Source organism: Cephus cinctus, unplaced genomic scaffold, assembly GCF_000341935.2.
Source record: "Cephus cinctus unplaced genomic scaffold, Ccin1 Ccin1_scaffold0171, whole genome shotgun sequence".
In the NCBI taxonomy this organism is placed as follows: Eukaryota; Metazoa; Arthropoda; class Insecta; order Hymenoptera; family Cephidae; genus Cephus; species Cephus cinctus.
In genome coordinates this window covers 94,011-115,854 of record NW_014332895.1, presented here as the reverse complement: position 1 = coordinate 115,854, position 21,844 = coordinate 94,011, and the positions used below count along the sequence as shown (strand labels likewise).

Sequence of the window (21,844 nt, the reverse complement as noted above, 5' to 3'; positions counted from 1 at the left end):
TTTAGATATGCTATTGACCCCGGCCGTGTGCTCAACTGCAGTAACCTATGAACACGGTAGATGAACATTTTTTTTATAATAAAAACCTTGAGAATAATGTTTTATGTACGGATAATAAATACTCCAACAGCCTCAAAATATTTTGAAAGATAATTCTTTCTTTAGTTGTTAATTGCTCATCTATAAACTGTCAAAATAGTGTTGGAATCTTGCAGTCGGTAATGTAGCTCTCTGTTGAAGGACACGTCTGTAGGAACAATGGCACTATTGTCACGTAGACGTGAGTGCAGACAACGTCGGGGCAACTGTCACTTTTCCAAGTTTCGGTACCCGTGAAAAACGATCGTCCACTTTTTTTTAAATGCTGCACGAAACTATTACCGCACGATCCTAAACACTTGGAAATTGCTGGACCTAAGAATTCAGGTGCGTCAGCTGACATCAAAAATCATTCTTGACGTATAATTATTTATTTGCTTGAATTTCCTTCAATTTTTTGATATTGCAGTTACTTATTGGACGACTTAGTACAATTGGCTCATAATTAGAAGGGTCATTTAAAAACTGAAAATTGTTTCTTTAATAATAATTATAATTAATGGATGATAAATTGATGATTCATTTTATATTTCTATTATTTTATTTTACTTTGCTGAATCCCCATTTGCCTTTGTTAACTAACTCTTTCCACAGGTAGCTTTGTTATATTTTTGGATATGAAAACAATTTTAAAATACTTGATATCTTTTATTTGTAACAATACCATTATTTCTGCTTGGTTCACCCTGCCTTCCTTTGTATTCTATTGATTATTATCAATGCCGTAAGAAATAAGATTCATTATGCACTTTTTTTTAAATTAGCATTCTATGATTTTTTGTATTAAAGGAAAAAAGTTCAACATTTTTTTCATTCTATATTATGTACTTTCCTGTTGGTTCAAATAAAAAATTACAAGGCACTGTTCTTGCAATTTATAATTATTCCTTCATGTGTAGATATTATCTTAATTCTTTAAAAGAGTGAGCAAATATTTATAAATAAAATTTGGTAAACAGCTCCCTGATTTCATTGGCAACTGTTTGGTATTAAGATATGTTTATAAATTTAAAGGGCATTTAGGTCACTTCACTTACATGACTATAAATTGTTCATTCTTATTCAGATTATACTGAAATGATTTCTTTTATCACATAAAGTATAATCATTTTCTGTAAATGACTAATAATGGTTTCTCATTATTATTATATATCAGATGATACTTTGGATTACTTAAATTCTATTAATAATTACTTTCTTTGAATTGTTACATTTAAAGGATGGCGCATGGTTCTCAAGGCTACGGCTCCACAGATCAACGGTCAGATGTACCTGATGTTGGATTCAGTCCTACTGAGCTTTATAGCCTTAGTGAAAACATCACTACGAACATTTACACTATAAATACAAGCTGGCGTACATTAGAACGAGCCCATAAGAACATTGGTACAACCAAGGATAGTCAAGATCTACGTGACAAGGTGTAAGTCTCAAGTTCCACAGATACATCAAACTGAACCAAATTTATATTATTCCATTTCTCATTGTTCAATATCAATTATATGTTCTTTCACTGTCTGTCTATTTCATAGACATATAACGCAACTTAGTACAAATCAAGTGGTAACGCAAACAAGTAAGGACATCGCGAGACTCACTGTGCTGATGAGGAAAGGGGATAAGCAGCAAAAGCTCCAGATTGAAAAACTCACTACAGACTTCAAGGATGCAGTTCATAGATACTCAAATATGCAAATGGTACAATACAAAAAAATACACATACTAAACTCTGCCACAATTCCTTACACAATAATTTCAATAAATTCATCAATATTTCTTTACATTCAGAGTATTGCGGAGAAGATGAAAAGGCACATCCTCTCCGCAGAGAATCTCTCAGAGAGTCTGACAGAAGGTGATGAGGGCGAGCGTCAGAAACTTCTTCAAGCTCAAGAGGATGATGAACGTCATGCCGTACAAAGGGACTTGGAGTTCCAGCAAGGCCTCATAGTAGAACGAGAAGACCGTATCAGCAGAATCGAGGGAGATATCCTGGACGTGAATCAGATAATGCGAGAATTGGGCGCCCTGGTTCACCAGCAAGGAGACACCATAAGTAAGTTTAATTTTTTTCTCAAACTATTCAACCTGTAGAAACTATTACCGAAACTTTCTTTTTGGTACCTCCTTGTAGACACTATCGAGAACAGCATAGAAAACGTATACGGGAATGTGGAGATGGGTGCGCAGGAACTAGTTAAGGCAAGCAACTACCAAAGTAAATTTCGTCGGAAAGTCTGCATCTTGTTGTTACTCGGTGTGGTCGCGTTGATCATCATCATCGTAATTCTAGTCATTAAATTAAGTTAGCGCATCGAAGCACTGTAGGCAACGTAGAATGAGTTTAAATCGTGGAAAGCTGATCTCAATCCAAACTGAAAATCACAATGCTAATCTCGTCTAATTGCTTTTTCTATTTTATTCATATAAGTCTCAATCCATAAGGATTGAAACTCTGAGAAAATTGATGGCATCCGGTATTATTATTTATCCTTCAGGCTTTTATTAATACTCCCGCTACTCGCTTGTTACAGGATAAAGGGAGACGTCATTGCACGTATCCCATTGTTACAGGGTCTAATCATTGACAAAGGCGAAGCCCGCTTTCGTTAAAAATATCTTTAAATTTTTGTGCCAGGTTCTCTATGATCATTGACGATTTTCCGGTCGCTCTTCTTTTCATCTACCACTTTCTTCAGAAACTTCTCAAAAGTCTTATAAAAATCTTATAATTGCACAATTACTCGTTGCAATTACTTATAATCACCAATGACCAGTGTTTCCATAGCGGCGTTAATTACTCGTATGGGATTTCGTGAACGAGAATGAAGATTTCACAAGGATTGAGATAGTTCTGCCTCGTTACGGCCCAACACAGTGATTTTATATACAGGGTGTCTAAAAAGGAAAAAAAAACCGTTCACACTAATTACTCGCGTTCCCCTTTACGCTCTTGTGGAACCCCATAGAGAATGCGCATAACAATAACTCATATAGATTTTTAATGTCCAATCAGTTTACAGTAAAATTAAAAAGAAATAAACAGACATCAGATTTTGCTCCCACAGCTATAATCCTGATACTCCCTTTTCGGAAATCTTTTAAAGCCATGTATAAGCGTGCTACTGAGGTATATCTTTTTTATTTTGGACACCCTGCGCCTGTATAGGACTTACCTCATAATTGGGATAACCTTATAAGGGTGAATTTGATACTACAATATACATATATATTCATCACATGAAGAAGATCATTCTGATTATGAGGAACAGTCTGTATGCGTTAACTATTAGGCATTCCAAAACCGGAGAAGTCCATCAGATACATTATCATTATTGCTACTATTACTCAATATTGTATATATTACTAATTATTATCGTTCGAAATAAATAATATTATAACATTGAACGTCGTTGGAGAAGAACTAATCTACGAATGAGAGAAAAGGATTAAATGAAAATATATTACCGTGACGTCATATGTGTTATTATTATCGCTGTCGTTTTCGAGACAAGATGGAATATCAAATTTCATGGCTACGCTTTACGTGAAAGTTTAATGGTGTATCCAAAGAGGAATGAATTGACAATGGCAACATGTTGACAGTCTAAAAAAGTTTTTTTAAATATATATAAATAAACTATATAGCTCACCGAATATACACTCATCCTCCAACAGAATGTTTTTATCTATGGTAAAGTTGATCCCATCTCACAACAGTAAACACTGTAGTATACACATAGGTTTGTTATCTCTTGATGCAATCACGATATAAAGAACACAGTGCGGTTAGCAATGTATCAAGTGAGAATGCGAAGAGGAGGAGCGGAAGTGGGACGAGCACTAAGCACCAATCGAAAGTAGTTGGGCCACCTTAGCCAGGGAAATAAATAACTTTCGTGAGAATGCTCGTGGTGTACTCTTAATTCGGGACGATAATGAAGATTAATAGAGAAAAACAGGTCTCAGGCTTTGAGTTTGCTTTGTTGTTGCTGTGGCCTGCGTGCTTTTATCCTTGCTTGTAAGGTCAGCAAGAGACCAGCCAGGACGTCGTGGTTGGGTAGCTTCTTCGCGAAGAGTAAACGCTTGACGGAATCGTCGTAAGTCAGGAGTGCTACCATATTCTGGAGTAGGAAACCTTGGCAGTACTCCAGGAGTTGGGCTGCGTTGTAGACCTGAACGAGGATCGATAGTCTCATGGTTTATTCATATGATGAAGAAGAGATCCTGGAAGTTTTGACTTACCTTGGCATGGATGTACATCGAGACAATATTGTCCAGGTCCACCATGGACGAGCATTGAGCTTCACAGAACCTCAGGAGACCGTCAAGTTGAAAGAAGTTTGCTGCTGCCATTAACTCCAGGACGTCGCTTTGGTTTACCTCCAGAGTAGCGCAGCCTCCGTGGTACAGGAACTCCATGACCATCTGAATAATTTTTATTTATCGTTTTCCAGTGCGTGCATCTTATTCGATCCGTTGAGTCTTACCTGAAAGATGTGATAGCGGATATCGTTTATCTGAACTATCGGTGGGTTTCCTTCGCACAGTTTGGAGCTGAGCATGTTCCTGAACCTTGGGGATGACGTGACCAGAACTATTTTATGCCCATAGAAGACTCGGCCTTCCACGCGGAATTGCACGTCGCTCAATTCTGAATTGTTTACGAATTTTGGATCTATCCTGGAACCGCTTGACAGTGTCATGTCCCGGATGGGCTTTATTGGCTCCCAGCCGTAACACGTGCAGAAGATATCAGCTAAAAGGAGAGTTGTACCCTCTTTCTATAATGCAAAGTATCAGGATAGAATTGCTGTTGTTGTTTCATAATAGAAGATGACATGATTTTCATAATACCTTGCTGTAACGGAAGATGTTGAAGAGAAGCGGTAGACATTCCTGTACAAATTGCGTTGAGTATTCATCAGGGCAGACCTGGAGGAAGTCTTGCAGTAGTTGATCTATGATGGAATCCATTCGCATCTCGTGGGCTGTCGATAGACTGTGCATCCAACAGTGTAACGTCCAGCCTACTCTCAGGCTACGCAACTCCATAGTTATATCTACAAAAAGAAATTACATTAGAAAAACTCCAATTAGATAAACATAAAATGTGCAATTTAGTAAAGTTTAGCAGGAAGTCCAAAAACATACCCAGGTGATTACTCTCGGCACTGTGGTACATTGCTTCTTGAAGGGCCTTGGCCTGGGCTTTACTAAAAACTGGTTCCTTTCCTTCTCTTCTATTACCCCTTCCTTCGGCTGTCAGTTGTTGTCCTGTAGAGTTACCTTCCGCGAGGATCTCCTCCAGTGATAGGATTTCCTTTTCGCCACGCTTGGCAGAGAAGTTCAGAGGATGCGATAGGAGTTGATGGAGACAGCCACGTTGTCCGTGGGCAGTGGCTACGGAGATAGCGCTAAAAAGATGGGCTGTATTTATCACCTAGGTCATTGAAGTTTCTCGAATAAGAGGAATTAGGTTGTTGTTACCTGTAGCAGCCACGTTGTGCTGAACCGGAGTAGCAGAACGTGTCCTTCATTAGTGTAGAAAGAAAAGGTTGAGCACCGTGTGCCAGAAGAAGTGCTACCATCTCATTGCTTCCGGATGCTGTAGCAACTTGTAGCGGTGTCACGGTGCATTTGTCTTCACTGAGCTTAGCACCACCTTCCACTGCTGCTCCACGTTCCAGAAGCATCCTGGCGATGTTACAGTATCCAAGAAGAGCCGTGTAAGTCAAGGCCGTCCAGTGTTGAGTTTCAGCATTAAAACCGTTCTGCCCGAAGCAAATGTTACTGCTGCTACCACTTGAAGAGTTCAGAGAATTTGAATTTCCTGTGTTCTTCGTGGGTGTTCCTAGTAAAAAAAAAAGAGTCACCAAAATACTTATTTCTCAGGATTTTCTGAAAATTGTTCTATCCTGCATATTGGTTTAATTGAGTTTACCAGCTGGCTGATTAGTTGGACTCTTTGGACTGCCTCCAAGGAATGGAGCCCTCGAAGGTGTTCCTGAAGATTGACTACTAGGTGGAGCAGGACTCTCCATGTTTAAGTCAGCTCCAGCATCTAGCAAAGCCGCTACAGCGACCTCATCGCCATTTATGCAAGCTAACATTAACGCTGTGAATCCGCTGTCATTGACGGTATTGATTTTAGAAGATGGGAGAAGACTCATCGCCTGGGATATTAATTCAGGACGGCCACTGGTGAGCATCTTGAAGGCCATCTCCTGGCTGAGTCTACTAACGTATTCGGAATCTTCTGTACGTTTTGAACATAGCGTCACTTCCTCAGAACTATTAAAAATTAAATAAATCTCGTTAGGACAGTTCTGGACATACGACTGGACTCTAATATCTTTACAGGAAGTTCACTTTACCATATGTGCCTAACAGGGCAGTCTACTCCTGGCAGAAGTAATCGTGCAGCCTGAGCAATGTCATCATGATCCACCAAGTTTCCATGACGATGCTCTGTATGTGCTGTCGCCACTCTGAGCCATTCAACCAATGGTGGCAGTACTACATAAGCCCTTTCGTATGCCAGTTCTTGAATTCCTGAACCTCGTTCACCGTGCTCCAACTAGAAGTATAGATATGGCAGTAGATTTTATACTAATAATAATTGAGACCTGAATTAAGTATTCGCATACCTGAGAACACCTCATGTAGTAAAATAAAGCGGTCAAGGCTTTGGTGGTTAAAGGTACCGGACATCTTCCTGACTGGGCAACTTTGGATATCAACTCTAGTAATTCTGTCATCGAACCCACACAGGTAGTTAGCAAGGATGGTTCAAGGGTGTTACCAACATCCCTACCACTCCTTGAAGAAGATGTGGAGCTCAGGGAACTAACACTGGCCCACCTGGGCATAGCCAAAGCACCTAATACAGAATTTTATTTTTAAAATTTCCTTACTGGAATCTGATTTACGTAAACAACTATAGAACAATAAATACCGGAAGCTATTCTACCAGCGTTCAAATGAGCATATGGCTGAAGCAAACCCCAGAGATCGCCATTATTAGCAATGGCGTGTTCCAGCATAGTTGCAGTCAAAGTAGTATGTTGTTCAGATGGTAAACACTGCAAGAGTATTTCCTCCAATAAGTTTTCTATCCCAGCAGCTAAGTATATAGCAGCATACTCGTGCACCATCTTCCCTAGTTTAACATCCGACATCCAACGCAGGAAACGACCAACCGGAAGTTGAAGACCAGCCCGTGATGCTTTCGATTGCTTCAGTTGATCTCCTGAGACAGCAAACATGGCAGCTGCTCTGAGACAGGCCTAAGGAAATAAAAGATAATAGAATATATTATTATCTCAGTCATAAACAATGACTTCAATCATCTTCATCGTGCATTTGATTTTCTTGTTACCTTGGTACAAGAATCTGCTAGGGCCGGACACAATACAATTTTAAATGCACTGTAAACTTCGTGTTTGCTACATAGACCCAGTGGTTTGGCCAATCTCTGAGTTTCTCGACCAATCCTAACCAGAGCACGTTGCAGGAGATAAGAAAGCCTGGGAATCGTCTCCATGGAGACTTGTTCCATGTGCTCACGAGTTCTGCCATTTTGGAGAACACGGAGAACGTCGTGGTGCGTCCAGGGAAGTTGCTGAAGTTCCACGAGTCTATTGTGCGAATCGACCCACACGAATTCATCCGCACTGGTTACATTGGTGTTGATGGTCTCCAGACTGGAGTGTCTCATGAGTCTTCGTACAGCTGGTTCTGAGCTCTCGGAGCCGCTCAAAGACGAATACGTGGACGTCGACGTGTGGGAACGCATCGTCAACTGCTGGATCGCCAGTTTTATATCCTCCAGACCAGAACCAGACCAGGGTACTTGCAACTATAATATTAAAAAATCAATAAGAAGTCACAGTGAGCATGAAAACAGGAAGTATGAGTGTCATGGTTAAATTATGGATCATCTAAGAACCTACTGACCTTTGCCGGAGTAGCACGATTCCGATTTCTACTCTGACCAGATCTACCCCGGCCATTTCTTTGTGTCACCGATGCCGAGAGTCTATCATCCTCAGGAACGGAATTTAAATGCTGAGGACTGTGCATCCTGTGGTGTCTATGAGGTGGTGAACTACTGCTTGTATGTCCACCGGTGTCAGACATGCTGGCATGTCCTGAGGATCGGTTCTCATCTGAGGAACTGTTACCAGTGCACTCTGGTCTCCTCTATAAAAATGAGACTGATAAGCTATCAGCATTCGCTAGTTGAGACAAGAAATAGCATCATGCTTTGTACCTGGAGAACTCTTAACTCGTGGAGACTAAGATGATGATGCTGGGGATGATGAGGATAATGTGGAGTCGGCGTCGGTGCGACGGTATCAGTATCCCTTTCTGCTACCATGTGCACCATGTTGTGAACACCGGCTTTACTCTGATTATCCTGAGAGTCCTTGGTGTAAGGGGGACAATAGAGTTCACGTCCTGCGTTGCCTCCTGGCCTAAAGAATAAAAATACCAGGATAAATCTCATATTACTGTTACTACTTATCAGCATCGCAATTAATTATCTATCAAGACTATACAGATTAGAAAATATCGTTTAATCATTTTATTTTGATTCAACGCTTGTATCAGCCTTCATGAATCTCCACGTATTTCCTTGCCCTCCGGACGCTGAATATTTACCCGCGAAGACGCCATTGCTGTACAAAACTCCAATCAGCCTTGAATCCTGTAGTGTCTCCTGGCAAGGACCAATAGTCTTCGATTTGACTATCGTCCTCTTCAATCCTCAAAACGTCCTCTCTGCTTGGACTAACATTGAGAACAATCTCATGCATGACATTAGAGTCCTCGACAGGTTCCTGAGGATGCTCCACATCGCCTGACTCCTTCTCATCCATATCAGGATCATATCTATCCTCGGATAATACTTCCACGGTTACAGAATCTTGACAGGCAACAGAGATCTTTTTGTTCCTCTGGCTGGAATCTCCAAAGTATATCACAGTCTTATGATTCACGTCATTATCTTGCTTCCTCTCCTTCCAGGATGACAACGGCGTCCTGGGTATTGGCTTATTCACCAAGTCACACCGTGAACTCTTATCCTCCAGAGTCACCGAATTCTCGTATCCGCCATCCGACCACCTTTTCGCATATCCATTGTTATTATCAAACGGATGTGCCTTCCTCAGTATGAAATTCCCAGTGTCCACGTTGTTCTGGCTGATGCTATTCATCCTGACGTCCTGTAGCTCTTTGCAAAGAATGCACTTACAGTTCTCGTTGCAACCAATCCTACGTAGCACAGTTGTCATGACAAAATTCTATTCATCTTTGAGAACACTCTCCGAATGAGTCCCGAATTTTTCTACACCAAATACACAAATCACTGTATTTATATATTATGCGGATTCGAATATATTTTAATATTCAATTACTTGTCATTTAAACACCAATTATCATCCAGCCAAGTGTAGAGAACTTTTTCGATAGTCCGTGCCTGATGAGCGGACGCAAGTAAATAACGAGAGGAACTTTTGAATACCCAGGTGTTTACCGTTCCTGGGGCTACTTCCGGTGCCCATCCTACTTCCTACGATTGTGCTCCGGAATATCACCCCTGCCAGACTGCGTGACGAGTCGACAATTCCCCTGACAGCCACTTTCTTTTCGCGCCGACCGTTTGTCGCAATGCACTCTTTTTATCCTTTAAGTACAAGACGCACTGTGAACTGCACTCAGCAATGTTCATTCATGCTCAACCAGTGTTCATGAACGATTACAGTTTTGTAGCTTTCAATAGACTCTACGTTCTTCCCATCTGTCTAAGATATAAACACATATTTAACGACTAGAATCTCCGTATACGGTTTTAACAACCTATATATTTTTCACCGGAAGTCTTCAAGAGCTTCCCTATTGCCATTCCGTTATCTTCAAAGATTAATTTACAAGGGTTAGTCCGTACACCTCGCTTATATGGATATCCAAGAATATATCTCAGATTCTTATTATCTTCGGTCTTACGCCTGAGGAAACGTCGAATTATACGTCACTTCCTGGGACCTATGAGGTGGAGTTCACGATGCGCATTGTCCGTGTTCACTAACCGCGACCCCATGGTCTCCGACAAAATTAATCCAAGGACATCCTTGAGAATAATATGTCCTACGTGAATCCACAGTCTAGATGCTTCTTTGGAGTTTTTCAGAATGTTCCAGAGTCACAGGACGGAAACGTTAGACACACCATATCCAGAGTGCATTCTCCTTGATATACGGATGATGAGTAAGAAGAATATTCTTAACTGACGGCACCGTAACTAATGAAGAGGAACGAAGAAGATAAATACAAGGAAGAAAAAGACGAGAATCTTATCAGTCTCCGATTGATCAAAGGGCTCGTCCCTGACCTAGAGAGTAGCTCGAGTAAAAGGCAAAGTAAAAGGAAGGAAGGAAATAGCAAGAGACAGCCAGCACATTAACCTGAATGAGAACCTCTCCCACGGGTATTATTAACAGGATCGTTCCCATATATATTGCCTTATTGTTACACCTTGCTTTCGGATAACTAATTAAATACACGGCTCTCTTTTTCGCACGGTTTACCTCGTTAGAGGCGTAGGTACCTATTATTATTTCTTTCTTTCTTTTCTTGTAAACCGTACCATGATTTCCAGCCGTATAAGGGTCAGACAATTTAGAAGCGTGCGTCAGCCACGTATTTCATTTTTTGGCTCATCTTATTTGTCATTATTCCAATATATAGTCCACGTATTGCTGAACTCACCGACGTGGTTTTGGTCGCAAAATCTCGTGACCAGAGTCGGATATGCAAACACTAAGACTCAAAGGGCCGCCATAGTGTTCAGGAAGTGGTACCCCCTGCGCAGGTTGCTGCTGAGGACTGGATAGACCGCCGGAACCGGTAGTGACGCCGCTATCGGAACCGGAGGCCAGGAACAGAGCTTGCTGCCCAGAATCCTCCATTCTCGCTCGTTCAGATCTGTCGCGTTACTTGGGACGTTCAGTTCTGAGGAAAACATAAAATAAAATGACAGTGTTGCTTAACGAACTCTCACACAGTTAGGTATATGATATAGTGTAATACGTGTACGCACTTGACACTTAAGATTTATGATATTCATTTAAAACATTATCAGAGTATTTTTAAGTACAGTAATCTGTATTGCAATGTTTTTTATTTTTTATATTCTTCAATTACATCTCCACTTTCGTACTGCTGAGAGTGACGATATGCAATAAAAAAGACGGAGCAAATAACTGAATGAGCGATTCCATCGGCACAGCCCACGGGTTCCCAAGTGGAATCTCGAAAGAAAGTCTCTCGCACTTTCTCCCATGCGAAGGTCATTTACGTGATAATTAGCATCGGATAATTAGAGAGATATAAAGCGAGAGAGAGAGAGAGAGAGAGATCTGAATACAAATAATTGGTGTTTATAGAAAATTCCCTTTAGTTTATCTAAAAAAACGAGTTCATGGAAGTGTTGACGCAGGTATAATATTATTAAAATACTAAATGACTTGCGCATATGCGTATATAGATATATAAAGTGCTACTCAGTTCAAATATAAAACTATTGACTTTTAAATCTAAAGCATCTTTAGGCACGACCTTATGGAAATACATGGGAGTGTCTTATGAGGTGGATAACCCTGTACTCCATCTGTGCCCAAAACTGTACATCCTACTGTATGCACACCAAAATATGTATACTTATATAGGCGTACCGACGCACAATATATTTATACTCTTTGAGCTCCTTGCCCAGGAGCTCAGCTGAATTCGAAGAACGTTCGAGGCGGCGATTTTGCCCTCGGAACTTTTGCTTGATGGCCGTTTATTATCGCTCGTTTTCGTGTCTACCCTGCTCTTGGGAGCTGCAACTGCATGTACGCCGTGCACTTGTTTGTCCTCCTTCTTCGTTTTATTCTTGTACTTTTTGTCACCTTCAATACTAGCATAAGATAAGGCCATCGAGTTCACTTCAGGACACTCTCTTGATCCTTAGAAATATGTTTCATGATTTTTAGATGCGTTAATTAATTATACAGGTAAACAAATAGGACAGATTAATGAATATTATTATTCTTATAAAAAATAGACAAGACTTACTGTCTCTGTCATGAAAAGTGAAGTGGATGATTGAGTGAGTGAAGAAAAAAATATATAAAAAAATAGTGGAACTGTTATCGTTTAAGCATTGATGAGCCTCGTAGTAAATGGCTGGTAACTTTAAATTGTCTTGAAATAAATGATTACTGTCTTCAAGTCATATACGTAGTCTTCAGACGTGAATGCCATTCACCCGAATATCAGTAGCAGTAAAGAGTTATAGCCATTGACAATTTCACTGTAAAGATTCGGGACTTTGCAATTCCACTGTCGCCGTTAACGTCACTATCGCTCTTCTAAATCGGTGTTGTAACGTAACACAAATTTTTCCTTCTTTTTCTTCAAAGTCATCGTAATGATAGTCGCCATTAACAAACCCAAGAAAATTGGGCCAGTCATGAAAAAGATTGTTGGAGAGTGGAATAGAATGGAATGGGACTAGTTCTCTCCGTGGAGGCCATGTAGATACCTTTAGGAAGTCTCTGTGCTGCTGTGGTACAGCCAGGGACGGCACGTGCATTGAGCATGACAATATTTTCACAGTAGAGAAGCCCATATGAATACACGTCCTATAAGAATATATTAAGATAATTACAACAATTTTCATCACACTAATGGTGCTTGTATCAGGCAACAGACTTATGGTTTATATAATCTCTGATTGTTCCTCTGTTGTGACACTCCATTAAAGTCTATCCAGATATCTTGAGTCCCTTGTAAATGCATATGGTATAATTCTCTTTGTGATGCAATGATAAAAATTATCAGGTTGATGAAGACCACCAGGGGAAAAGCCCAGTGGCATATATATCTCCAGGTCCATCCCTGGCAAGAGTATGGCATGGTCTGGCATAGCGTGGAACGGCCGTCCGCCCCGCGGCCATTGCATTCCAAGGGCTGCCCAAACCGTATCCCCATCGTAAATACACCTGAGCTTCTCTCAGTTTCTCTCCCATATATCCACACCACCTGGACGTAACTGGTTGTGTGCACACTGAGGCTTCTCAATACACTGATCCGTTGCGTTACCGTCTCTGACAATAAGCAAATTAAGAGACAACTAAAAAAAAGAAAATTTACATCAAAGACCAGCGACAGGATATGCATATTGGTAATAAAGATTACGTGAAAAAGAAAGGTTTCTCTTCTGTGAAGCTGCTCAATTCTTGTTTTTTATAGTTCAACGGATTATGCTGCTTTCAGTAGCCGTCAGGAGCGCCCTACTAGTACGGACTGTACATAAATGGTAGAGAAGTGTCGCCCAGGTTTCAACGGTTGGTCCGTCAGGTGGTTTTTTAGTTTAATGTTGAAATTGAAACCAACAACTGGTAATTAGACAATTTCAGTTAGACTATAATTATTAGTTGTATATTTTATAGTTGTTAATCTGATAGATGATTCTTGAATTTTCTTGGATCTGTCTCTCTCTCTTTTCTCTTCTCTGTTTCTCTTTTGTATGTTGTGATCCTGTCCGATGGTACAGCCGTGTCTTGCACTCTCTTTCTCCCGGAGCAACTGGCCAGCTTCTCACAAGGTCTATACTCGTGCAAATACCTTAGGTAAACATGTGGTACCTTGTTTTCATGGTGTTAAACGGTACAACATCACAGAGCGGGATATCTGCATGCTGGTGAATAAACTGTTATTCAATTACTCATCTTTTCTATCTGGACCAATAGGTAGCGGTGTAATGTACCGTTTCTCTGTTACGAATTTTCATTATAATCCGCACACACGTTGTGCGCGTTAATCCGCACACACAATGTGCGCACACGTACCTTAACTGCGATTAGAAATTTATTCATAGCTTCACCGACTCGTTTTAACCGTTTGAACGGTGTGTTACTTGTCTTTTTAATTACTCCTTACGAGAGGATGGCAATAAGGTCACCGGGAGATAAAAAGATCAGGAACATCCTTTTCAAAGTAAGGCATACAACGAGGAAATAAGGAAAGTACGAGGTGGAACAATTTTGGGCTTCCTTTTAAATGCAAAAGCCTTGAGAATATGTTGATGTAGGAATGAAGAACTTTTAATCCTTCTGGTGTATCTCTGGGATCGCGACCGGTTTTCTCTTACCATTGCTCTGTCAATGTGCCGGAGGAAGTAGTAGTAGCCAGTAACTGCGCAGAGTGTCCCAAGAAATTGGTAGATTGGAACGCATGGCGATCGATATTGACCAATTGTATAAGACATCTAGGCAGAAGTATCCGTGGAAAGGTGATGCTAGTTGCACTACTATAGAGATGCACTTGGATGCACTTTCGCGATCATTCGCGGATCTAAAACTAGATGATAAATTAATTAATTTATGACAATCTAACGTTACGAGAGATAAGCTATGATAGATGTGGATTTTATATTCGTCAGGATGTGATCGGATCAGATGTAAGATCCGTATGCGGAGCGATACTCGCTATCAATCGGTATGCGCATCCTACGCCGATCTTCGAGTAGCCGCATTTCGGCGGCTTGTCAATTACTGGCAAGAGAGGGCCTTTGTGTCCAGCATCTTTCTTGCGGTCCAGACTCCGGAGTTATGGCCGGGGCTGCCCGGGGAGCCGATTTTCAGAAACAGAACGTGCTGCCATCTTTCTCCTGGGTCCGAAACTTGTGCGATCTCTTGGTACTGCTTGGTACTTTCACCATGACCATTCATTTTTATTATTACAAAGTTTGGAGTAGTTGTATATAAACAAGTACATTAATGCGATCGTTATCGATAGAAGCTATTGATATTTTGAAAATAAGAGGAACTTATGACATTACTGTCAAATTCAGTCATGTGATTGATAGTTGCCATTGACCTGAAGTGAACCTTGAATCCTAACCTAGAATGCACGTATCTTCTCTCGCTCACTCCATTTTCAACTGACTTTCCCGGCTGTTTAAATGAGACGAAAGACTGAAAATCCAACCTTAATCGGACTGAATCGATCGGCGAGAGTATAACAGGGGTATATCGCAAGTGAGCGACAGAAATCGCGGAGTAGAAGCGCGTGCGCGTCCTCAAAATCTCGCAGAATTCGTTTAGTCGGCGTCGTCACCAGTTTTGGCCATTTGGCCGAGTCCAAAGAGGCATCACGAACCTGATTAAACATCGAGCGGGTATCCTCCGTTACCCGTTCCAAATAAAAATAAAGAGCGTATCAATAGTGATAATCGCTCATTCCGTGGCTACTAAGTGAAATAAAATAAAGTGCAAAAATAAGGAGTATGTGTGTCCGAGCGTGCGGGGATCATACGGTAGAAACGTCTGTCAAAGTTCCTGCGGGAGATCCTCTATACGGAATAAGGTTCTTGTGATGTCCAACGTGTATAATGGTGATGCGTCCTGGATTGTTTAAGTCAAGGAGGAAGGCACCTTCGATGACATTTGTCATAATATCGTGATGGGAGTGCCTGCTCGCGGTGCCCTAGGGGCTGTCGTCGCCATTATCGCTTTTGGTGTCTATACGAACAGTCTTGGATGCGGCTTCGTATTCGACGATATCTCCGCAATCAAGGACAATCGTGACCTAAGGCCACATACGCCTCTCAAGAATGTCTTCTACAACGACTTCTGGGGCACCCCTATGCACAAGGTGGGACTTTTATCCTGGGATAAGGATTGATCAATTTGTGGCTGATACCACATACTGCTTTGGGCCATCTTGTTCCAGTGGCGAAGGACGTTTATTGATCCGCTCTTGGGTTTCCACGTTCCTCAACGCTAATAGCGGCCCTTTTCCGTTGCGTTTCCTACTTCGACCTATGGCATTTTATACACAATACTCTTTATCGTATTATCTTGGATCTTTCTTTTACTAGGGTCCTATGATATACATATTACCTATTTTTCTCTCTCCTTGTTCTCTTTCCAGAATATACCTGATTATTTTTCGTTGTTGTATACTTGTTTTACATGGCTATGATTTTTAATAAATATTGATTTTGATTTGACTTATCTTTTTTCTTTATAATCTCCTTTATGTTGTGTTTTGCTAATGTACACTGATTGATTCTTGATGTATGATATGAGATAAGATAGCTTTTGCACCGTTTAAATACCTTGGGGTTTAGGCATCATTGATGATTTTCCTTTTTTTTGGAGCAGAGTAGACATGTATATCAATTGATTATTTTTGTTTGTGAATAAAGTACATATAGTATGATGAAACAAGATATTCGATTCATGCCAATGGTATGGTTCTGAAGGGTACTTATGCTGAGTGAGAGAATTTAATTGTTGTTTCTTACACAGGAGCAATCGCACAAATCATATAGACCCCTGTGTGTATTGACATTTCGATGGAATTACCTGATTCATCAACTGGACCCAATGGGCTATCACTTACTGAATGTAATCCTTCATGTTGGAGTGTGCCTGCTTTACTTCCGGTATTTAAAATAGCATCATTATTCTAAAATAATTATTGAAAAGAGAGAAATTCTCTAAATTTCTACTAAATTCTTATTCATTTTATTTGCTTTGTTATTTCAGAATGTGTCTGATGTTTCTGCCAGAAACAGCAAGCTTTGTCTCTGCATTATTATTTGCAGTGCATCCAATTCATACAGAAGCTGTAAGTCTGTTACTAAATAATATTGAAGTTTTCACTAATAAAAATTAAATGATATTCTCTAGGTCACTGGAGTCGTAGGAAGGGCAGAAACTTTATCATCCCTATTTTACTTGGCAGCTCTTATTACATACACCAAGTGTTGCAGGAGTAAAAGATCGACAGGTAATTTTTAAATTACCAATACTGGAAGATGTATCCAACTCCATGTCAGTGCTTTACAGAAGATATTCTGTATTTATAGGGTGGCGGTCGTTACTATTATCCATGTTATTTGTGCTTACTGCTATGTTATGTAAGGAGCAAGGAATAACTGCAACAGCAGTCTGTGTTTTGTATGAAATATTTGTTGTGCAGAAGGTAATTCACGTTCCCTATGCATATTTTTATAGAATTTACAAATAAAATAATACTATATACTGTTACTTGTTCAGGTAAGAGCCCTGGATATATTCTTAGTAGTGAAATCAGCCTTTGGTGGTAAGAAAATATCACCTTCTTGGTCTGGTGAAGGTACAAAAAGACTTAGTGCACTGACACTTGTTACATTCTGTCTTCTTATACTCAGACTTCAAGTAATGGGATCTAAATTACCTGTCTTTACAAGGTACAATTGAATAAATTCATTGATGAATTCAACTATGTTTCTACATACATATATTGATACTTTCAGATTTGACAATCCAGCCTCAGTGGCTTCAACTCCTATAAGACAATTAACATATAATTATCTAGCAGCAGTAAATCTTCGACTCCTTTTCTTACCAATTGATTTATGCTGTGATTGGACAATGGGTACGATACCATTAGTGGACAGTTTTGCAGATCCCAGAAACCTTGCCACACTTGCAAGTCATGGCTTGATTGCTGGCTTATTTATAACAGCAGTCCTTACAAGGAGTCGACAAACTTCAGTTATATTGATAATGGTCAGCACTAGAATATTAATCGGAATTCTAATCCTGACTGTTATATATTATTTACTAACAAGAACATGTCTTCTAATTATTCAGAGTTTAGCCCTGATGATTTTACCATTTCTGCCGGCCTCCAATTTGTTCTTCCCGGTAGGATTTGTCATCGCTGAAAGAGTCCTTTACGCACCTTCCATGGGATTCTGCATGCTAGTTGGCTATGGCTGGAACATACTCTCTGATAAGAAGTAATTAATAATTAAGTAATAATTAATATTTTTTTAAATTTCTGTATCAACTTCTTAACTTGATTTATATTTAGAGAAATATTGTTCTTTTGTTTTTACCATTGAGTTGATACAGATGAAAATTTCCCATTTCTATATATGTACTATGTATTCATAGGTACAAGAAGATCTCATTGTTACTTTTGATAACATTATTGGCTGCGCACACCACCAAGACCTTCATCAGAAACTATGACTGGCTGGACGAGTATTCGATATTTATGTCAGGCCTAAAAGTGAATGATAAAAATGCTAAGCTGTTCAATAATGTCGGTCATGCATTAGAGAGTCAAGGGCGGTTTAAAGAGGCCCTCAATTTTTTTAACATGGCAGTACAAGTACAAGGCGATGATATAGGTGCTCACATTAATGTTGGGAGAACTTACAACCATTTGAAGATGTTCAAGGAAGCTGAGGATGCGTATTTGAAGGTACATGGGCATTAGCTAACTCAAATATATTTTTTGTGATTAATTAATATTTTATGTAAATTCTTAGGCTAAGTCACTCCTGCCTAAGGCAAAACCTGGAGAATCCTATCAGGCCAGAATAGCACCAAACCATCTGAATGTCTTTGTCAACCTGGCTAACTTAATAGCCAAGAATGCTACAAGACTTGAGGAGGCTGATCTGTTATATAGACAGGCAATTAGCATGCGCGCGGATTATACTCAGGCTTATATAAACCGTGGGGATGTTCTTATAAAACTCAATCGTACAAAGGAAGCTCAAGAAGTCTATGAACGAGCATTATTTTATGACAGCAACAATCCTGACATCTATTACAACGTGAGGAAATACTCTGGCCTCTCAATTTCTTCCTCTTTTGACAAAAAATAGTTTCTTTTTTTCCAAATTTAAGTTATAATGTAAATAATTTGTAAAATTGCAGCTGGGTGTGGTGTTCCTGGAACAAGGAAAAGCTTCGCAAGCATTAGCCTACCTTGACAAGGCTCTTGAATTTGACCCTGAACATGAACAAGCTCTACTGAACTCTGCCATACTGCTGCAAGAATTAGGACGAGCTGAGCTGAGAAAAGTAGCTAGGGAGAGATTATTGAAGTTGTTACGTAAGGTAAGAATATTATTCAAATTATTCCTATCATTTGCGATTAAAGACATATTGAATATCTGTATGATATTCCAGGATTCAAATAACGAGAGAGTTCACTTCAATCTGGGCATGCTGGCCATGGACGATCATGACAGTGGAAGTGCAGAACGCTGGTTCAGAAATGCAGTCGCACTCAAAGAGGACTTCCGCTCAGCCCTTTTCAACCTGGCTCTGTTACTCGCCGACGAGCAACGTCCTTTAGAAGCAGCACCCTTTCTAAATCAGCTGGTACGCTTCCATCCAGATCACGTCAAAGGCTTGATACTCCTAGGTGATATATACATAAACAACATAAAAGACTTGGACGCAGCAGAAAACGTAAGCATCCTTCTGTCTTTTGATCTACAAAGATTAGAGGAATCGCACAATCATTTAAAAATCACTGCAATATATTTTAAAATTTACAGTGCTACAGAAGAATCCTGCAATTGGATCCAACGAATATCCAAGGCCTGCATAATCTATGCGTGGTAATGGTAGAACGTGGTAAACTTGGTCTTGCAGCGCAATGCCTGGAACGTGCTGCAGCACTAGCGCCACAACAAGATTACGTTCACCGCCATCTGGCGATTGTACGCGCAAGGATAAACCGGCTACCACCTGAGCAAAGGGACACAGAGGTATTTGATGACTCCTTCTGGAACAACGGTCCCAGGGATGATGAATACACAGGCAACGATCTACCGGGTGATCAATTCCTGAGCAAGGATCCTATGTTCCTAAATCACGCAGTAGTCCACAGTCACTTGAGTGGCAAATCTAATGGTGCTGAGGAACGTGTGAACAATCACATAATCCACTTGCAGGGTGCATCAGAATCGAACAGGCCCACGAAACCTACTGTTCAGAAGAAGTCCAGCCCTATTCCAGAGGGTAGGGTATTCGATGAGATCGTATCCAGTGTCCAGGAAGTTGAGCTGGTTCACAATCCCCCTACGAAAATCTCCGCCGACCAATTCAATCAGACAGCATCTTCGTTGACCGGTGCAAAGCATTCCAGCACTGTCGAAAACGACGACAGTGGCCTCTCATAGTATTAATGGAGGTTCATTCCGCCGAATATTGTAAAGTTATTAATCTCCATAAGAAGAGTAATGGTGGTATATACAATATGTATATAATGCATATGCGTATCTATACATGTATATATTATATGTATACTACCATATGGGAAAGGATTGCGTTACACGCAATGAAACGTACACTTGAAAAAGAACACACTGGACAGAGTCATATAGCGCTAATGTGTGAATATAAATTAAATACAGAGTATTGTTTTATATACTGTATAAAAATAGGACGTTTTGTAAAATATATTTAAAAAAAAGATCACGTCTTCATTCGTTTCATGATCCTTGATCAGGGAGATAGGGGAATCCCTGGAAGCTGGTACCAATATCACAATGAGATCTGTTGTGTCTCTGGGACTTGTAAATTTAGGTCCTGAACGGACCCCGTAACTTCTCAATTATTGCGGCTGTTTAGTCTCTCACTGGAGGCATCTTGTGAGGGCTCACTTATCATTTGCAAAATAAATCACCGACGTCGACCACCCCATGATGAAAATCTGATACGCCGCGCCTTATCGTGGAGTTAAACTCTACACTACTGACTATCGGACGTCTGCACGTTCGTTGACTTTGTGGCAATTGCAGTTGGTATCGAGTTTCATAAGAAATTTAGAGTGACGTCATCGGTAACCGGGTAAATTGATTACGTTCGAGTAGAAGAAACATAATAAATGTGTATGAAAAATACTGTGAATCATATAAGGTAAACGTCCCCATGGCCGGACACGTATGAATCTGCAACCACTAATGCAAATATCCCATCTAATAAACGTTTATTAAATTAAAATAAAGAATTAACCATTAAATTGGTATGTACGATTCATAATCTATGCGGAGGGAAATTGTCAAAATAGTCCTCAAGCCGTTTGTGACCGTTTTTTAGGGATATTTGAAAGTGTACCCACACTGCTCAGACAAACCAAGCATATCTCTAAGTGGGTTAGCTAAGGAATAGGCGAAGTATCATTGAGTCTATGTCGTTTTAATTTTTGCTATTTCGATACTAACCAATAGTTTTTTATATTCATAAAGTAACGTATTTAACGCTAATATCGAAATTAGCTATTAATCGCCATTAAGACGGTAATTTTCACGGTTGGCTATTCGGACACATCAATCGTAAGCTCGTACCGATATCGAACTATATATGCGTGTGTCCGAGCATGTACGCACGTGCAATGCGGTGCAGATCCTGATGTCAGCGACCATAACCTCAATAACTGAACCGAATAAGATCGCCCAAACGAAACGTTCGGCAACATGTAATTGCTATTTACATTCGCCTAGACATTCGCCTTAACATCAATAAACGATAGTTTGTAATTACTATACATATAATCTATGCTGTCAGTAGTTTGCATTTAAATCCTAATATCATACTGAATAAAAACAACATACTGGCGATTTTACGTTAAATTTCGGAGCTATAGATAAAAAATAAGTATACATATACTTTGTAAATATTATTTGATAAAATTTACTTAAATCTTTGATAGTTTCAAGCTGAAAAATATTCATATCTATGCGTGAAGTCTGTGTCGAGTAGTCAGTAATTATAATTTTCCAGATATCCTATCGTTTATTGCATATTATGTAAAGATCCTATTCACACATTATTACTAATGTATTTTGTAATTGCAGAAGAAAGAGCAGCAGGTCGAAAAGAAAAGA

The 21,844-nt window shown here is 39.9% G+C and overlaps 3 protein-coding genes across 9 annotated transcripts; 2 read left to right on the top strand and 1 right to left on the bottom strand.

Moving 5' to 3' along the window:
• Positions 1 to 253: 253 nt before the first annotated feature.
• LOC107264489 (syntaxin-12) lies at positions 254 to 3,577 on the top strand. The gene is made up of 5 exons (XM_015732800.2): positions 254 to 426; positions 1,319 to 1,522; positions 1,632 to 1,797; positions 1,888 to 2,155; positions 2,234 to 3,577. Exons 2-5 carry the CDS (start codon positions 1,320 to 1,322, stop codon positions 2,407 to 2,409), a joined length of 813 nt encoding a protein of 270 aa, XP_015588286.1. The 5' UTR covers positions 254 to 426; position 1,319; the 3' UTR covers positions 2,410 to 3,577.
• On the bottom strand, positions 3,307 to 14,729 carry LOC107264486 (ankyrin repeat and BTB/POZ domain-containing protein 2). 5 transcript variants are annotated; one of them, XM_025081721.1, is made up of 16 exons: positions 12,865 to 13,105; positions 12,695 to 12,794; positions 10,876 to 11,118; positions 8,375 to 8,579; positions 8,059 to 8,304; positions 7,481 to 7,960; positions 7,058 to 7,388; positions 6,750 to 6,982; positions 6,477 to 6,679; positions 6,044 to 6,393; positions 5,590 to 5,953; positions 5,254 to 5,516; positions 4,957 to 5,162; positions 4,590 to 4,883; positions 4,345 to 4,527; positions 4,065 to 4,274 (listed from the first exon to the last, which is right to left on the bottom strand). In XM_025081721.1, the coding sequence occupies exons 3-16, from the start codon at positions 11,073 to 11,075 to the stop codon at positions 4,065 to 4,067; spliced, it is 3,768 nt and encodes a 1,255-aa protein (XP_024937489.1). In that variant the 5' UTR covers positions 11,076 to 11,118; positions 12,695 to 12,794; positions 12,865 to 13,105. The 5 variants fall into 5 exon arrangements, with proteins under 5 accessions (XP_015588274.1, XP_024937489.1, XP_015588277.1 ...); XM_015732791.2 differs by lacking the exons at positions 12,695 to 12,794; positions 12,865 to 13,105 and adding an exon at positions 14,306 to 14,729; XM_015732790.2 differs by lacking the exon at positions 12,865 to 13,105 and having other exon boundaries at positions 12,695 to 12,839.
• A 158-nt stretch (positions 14,730 to 14,887) lies between these two features.
• On the top strand, positions 14,888 to 21,840 carry LOC107264487 (transmembrane and TPR repeat-containing protein CG4050). 3 transcript variants are annotated; one of them, XM_015732795.2, is made up of 14 exons: positions 14,888 to 15,810; positions 16,470 to 16,606; positions 16,710 to 16,791; positions 16,854 to 16,953; positions 17,033 to 17,148; positions 17,223 to 17,395; positions 17,462 to 17,717; positions 17,802 to 17,950; positions 18,108 to 18,420; positions 18,488 to 18,778; positions 18,882 to 19,064; positions 19,137 to 19,421; positions 19,511 to 19,723; positions 19,910 to 21,840. In XM_015732795.2, exons 1-14 carry the CDS (start codon positions 15,619 to 15,621, stop codon positions 20,135 to 20,137), a joined length of 2,718 nt encoding a protein of 905 aa, XP_015588281.1. In that variant the 5' UTR covers positions 14,888 to 15,618; the 3' UTR covers positions 20,138 to 21,840. The 3 variants fall into 3 exon arrangements, with proteins under 3 accessions (XP_015588281.1, XP_015588280.1, XP_024937491.1); XM_015732794.2 differs by having other exon boundaries at positions 14,889 to 15,810; positions 19,511 to 21,840; XM_025081723.1 differs by having other exon boundaries at positions 15,457 to 16,409; positions 19,511 to 21,840.
• Positions 21,841 to 21,844: the final 4 nt, after the last annotated feature.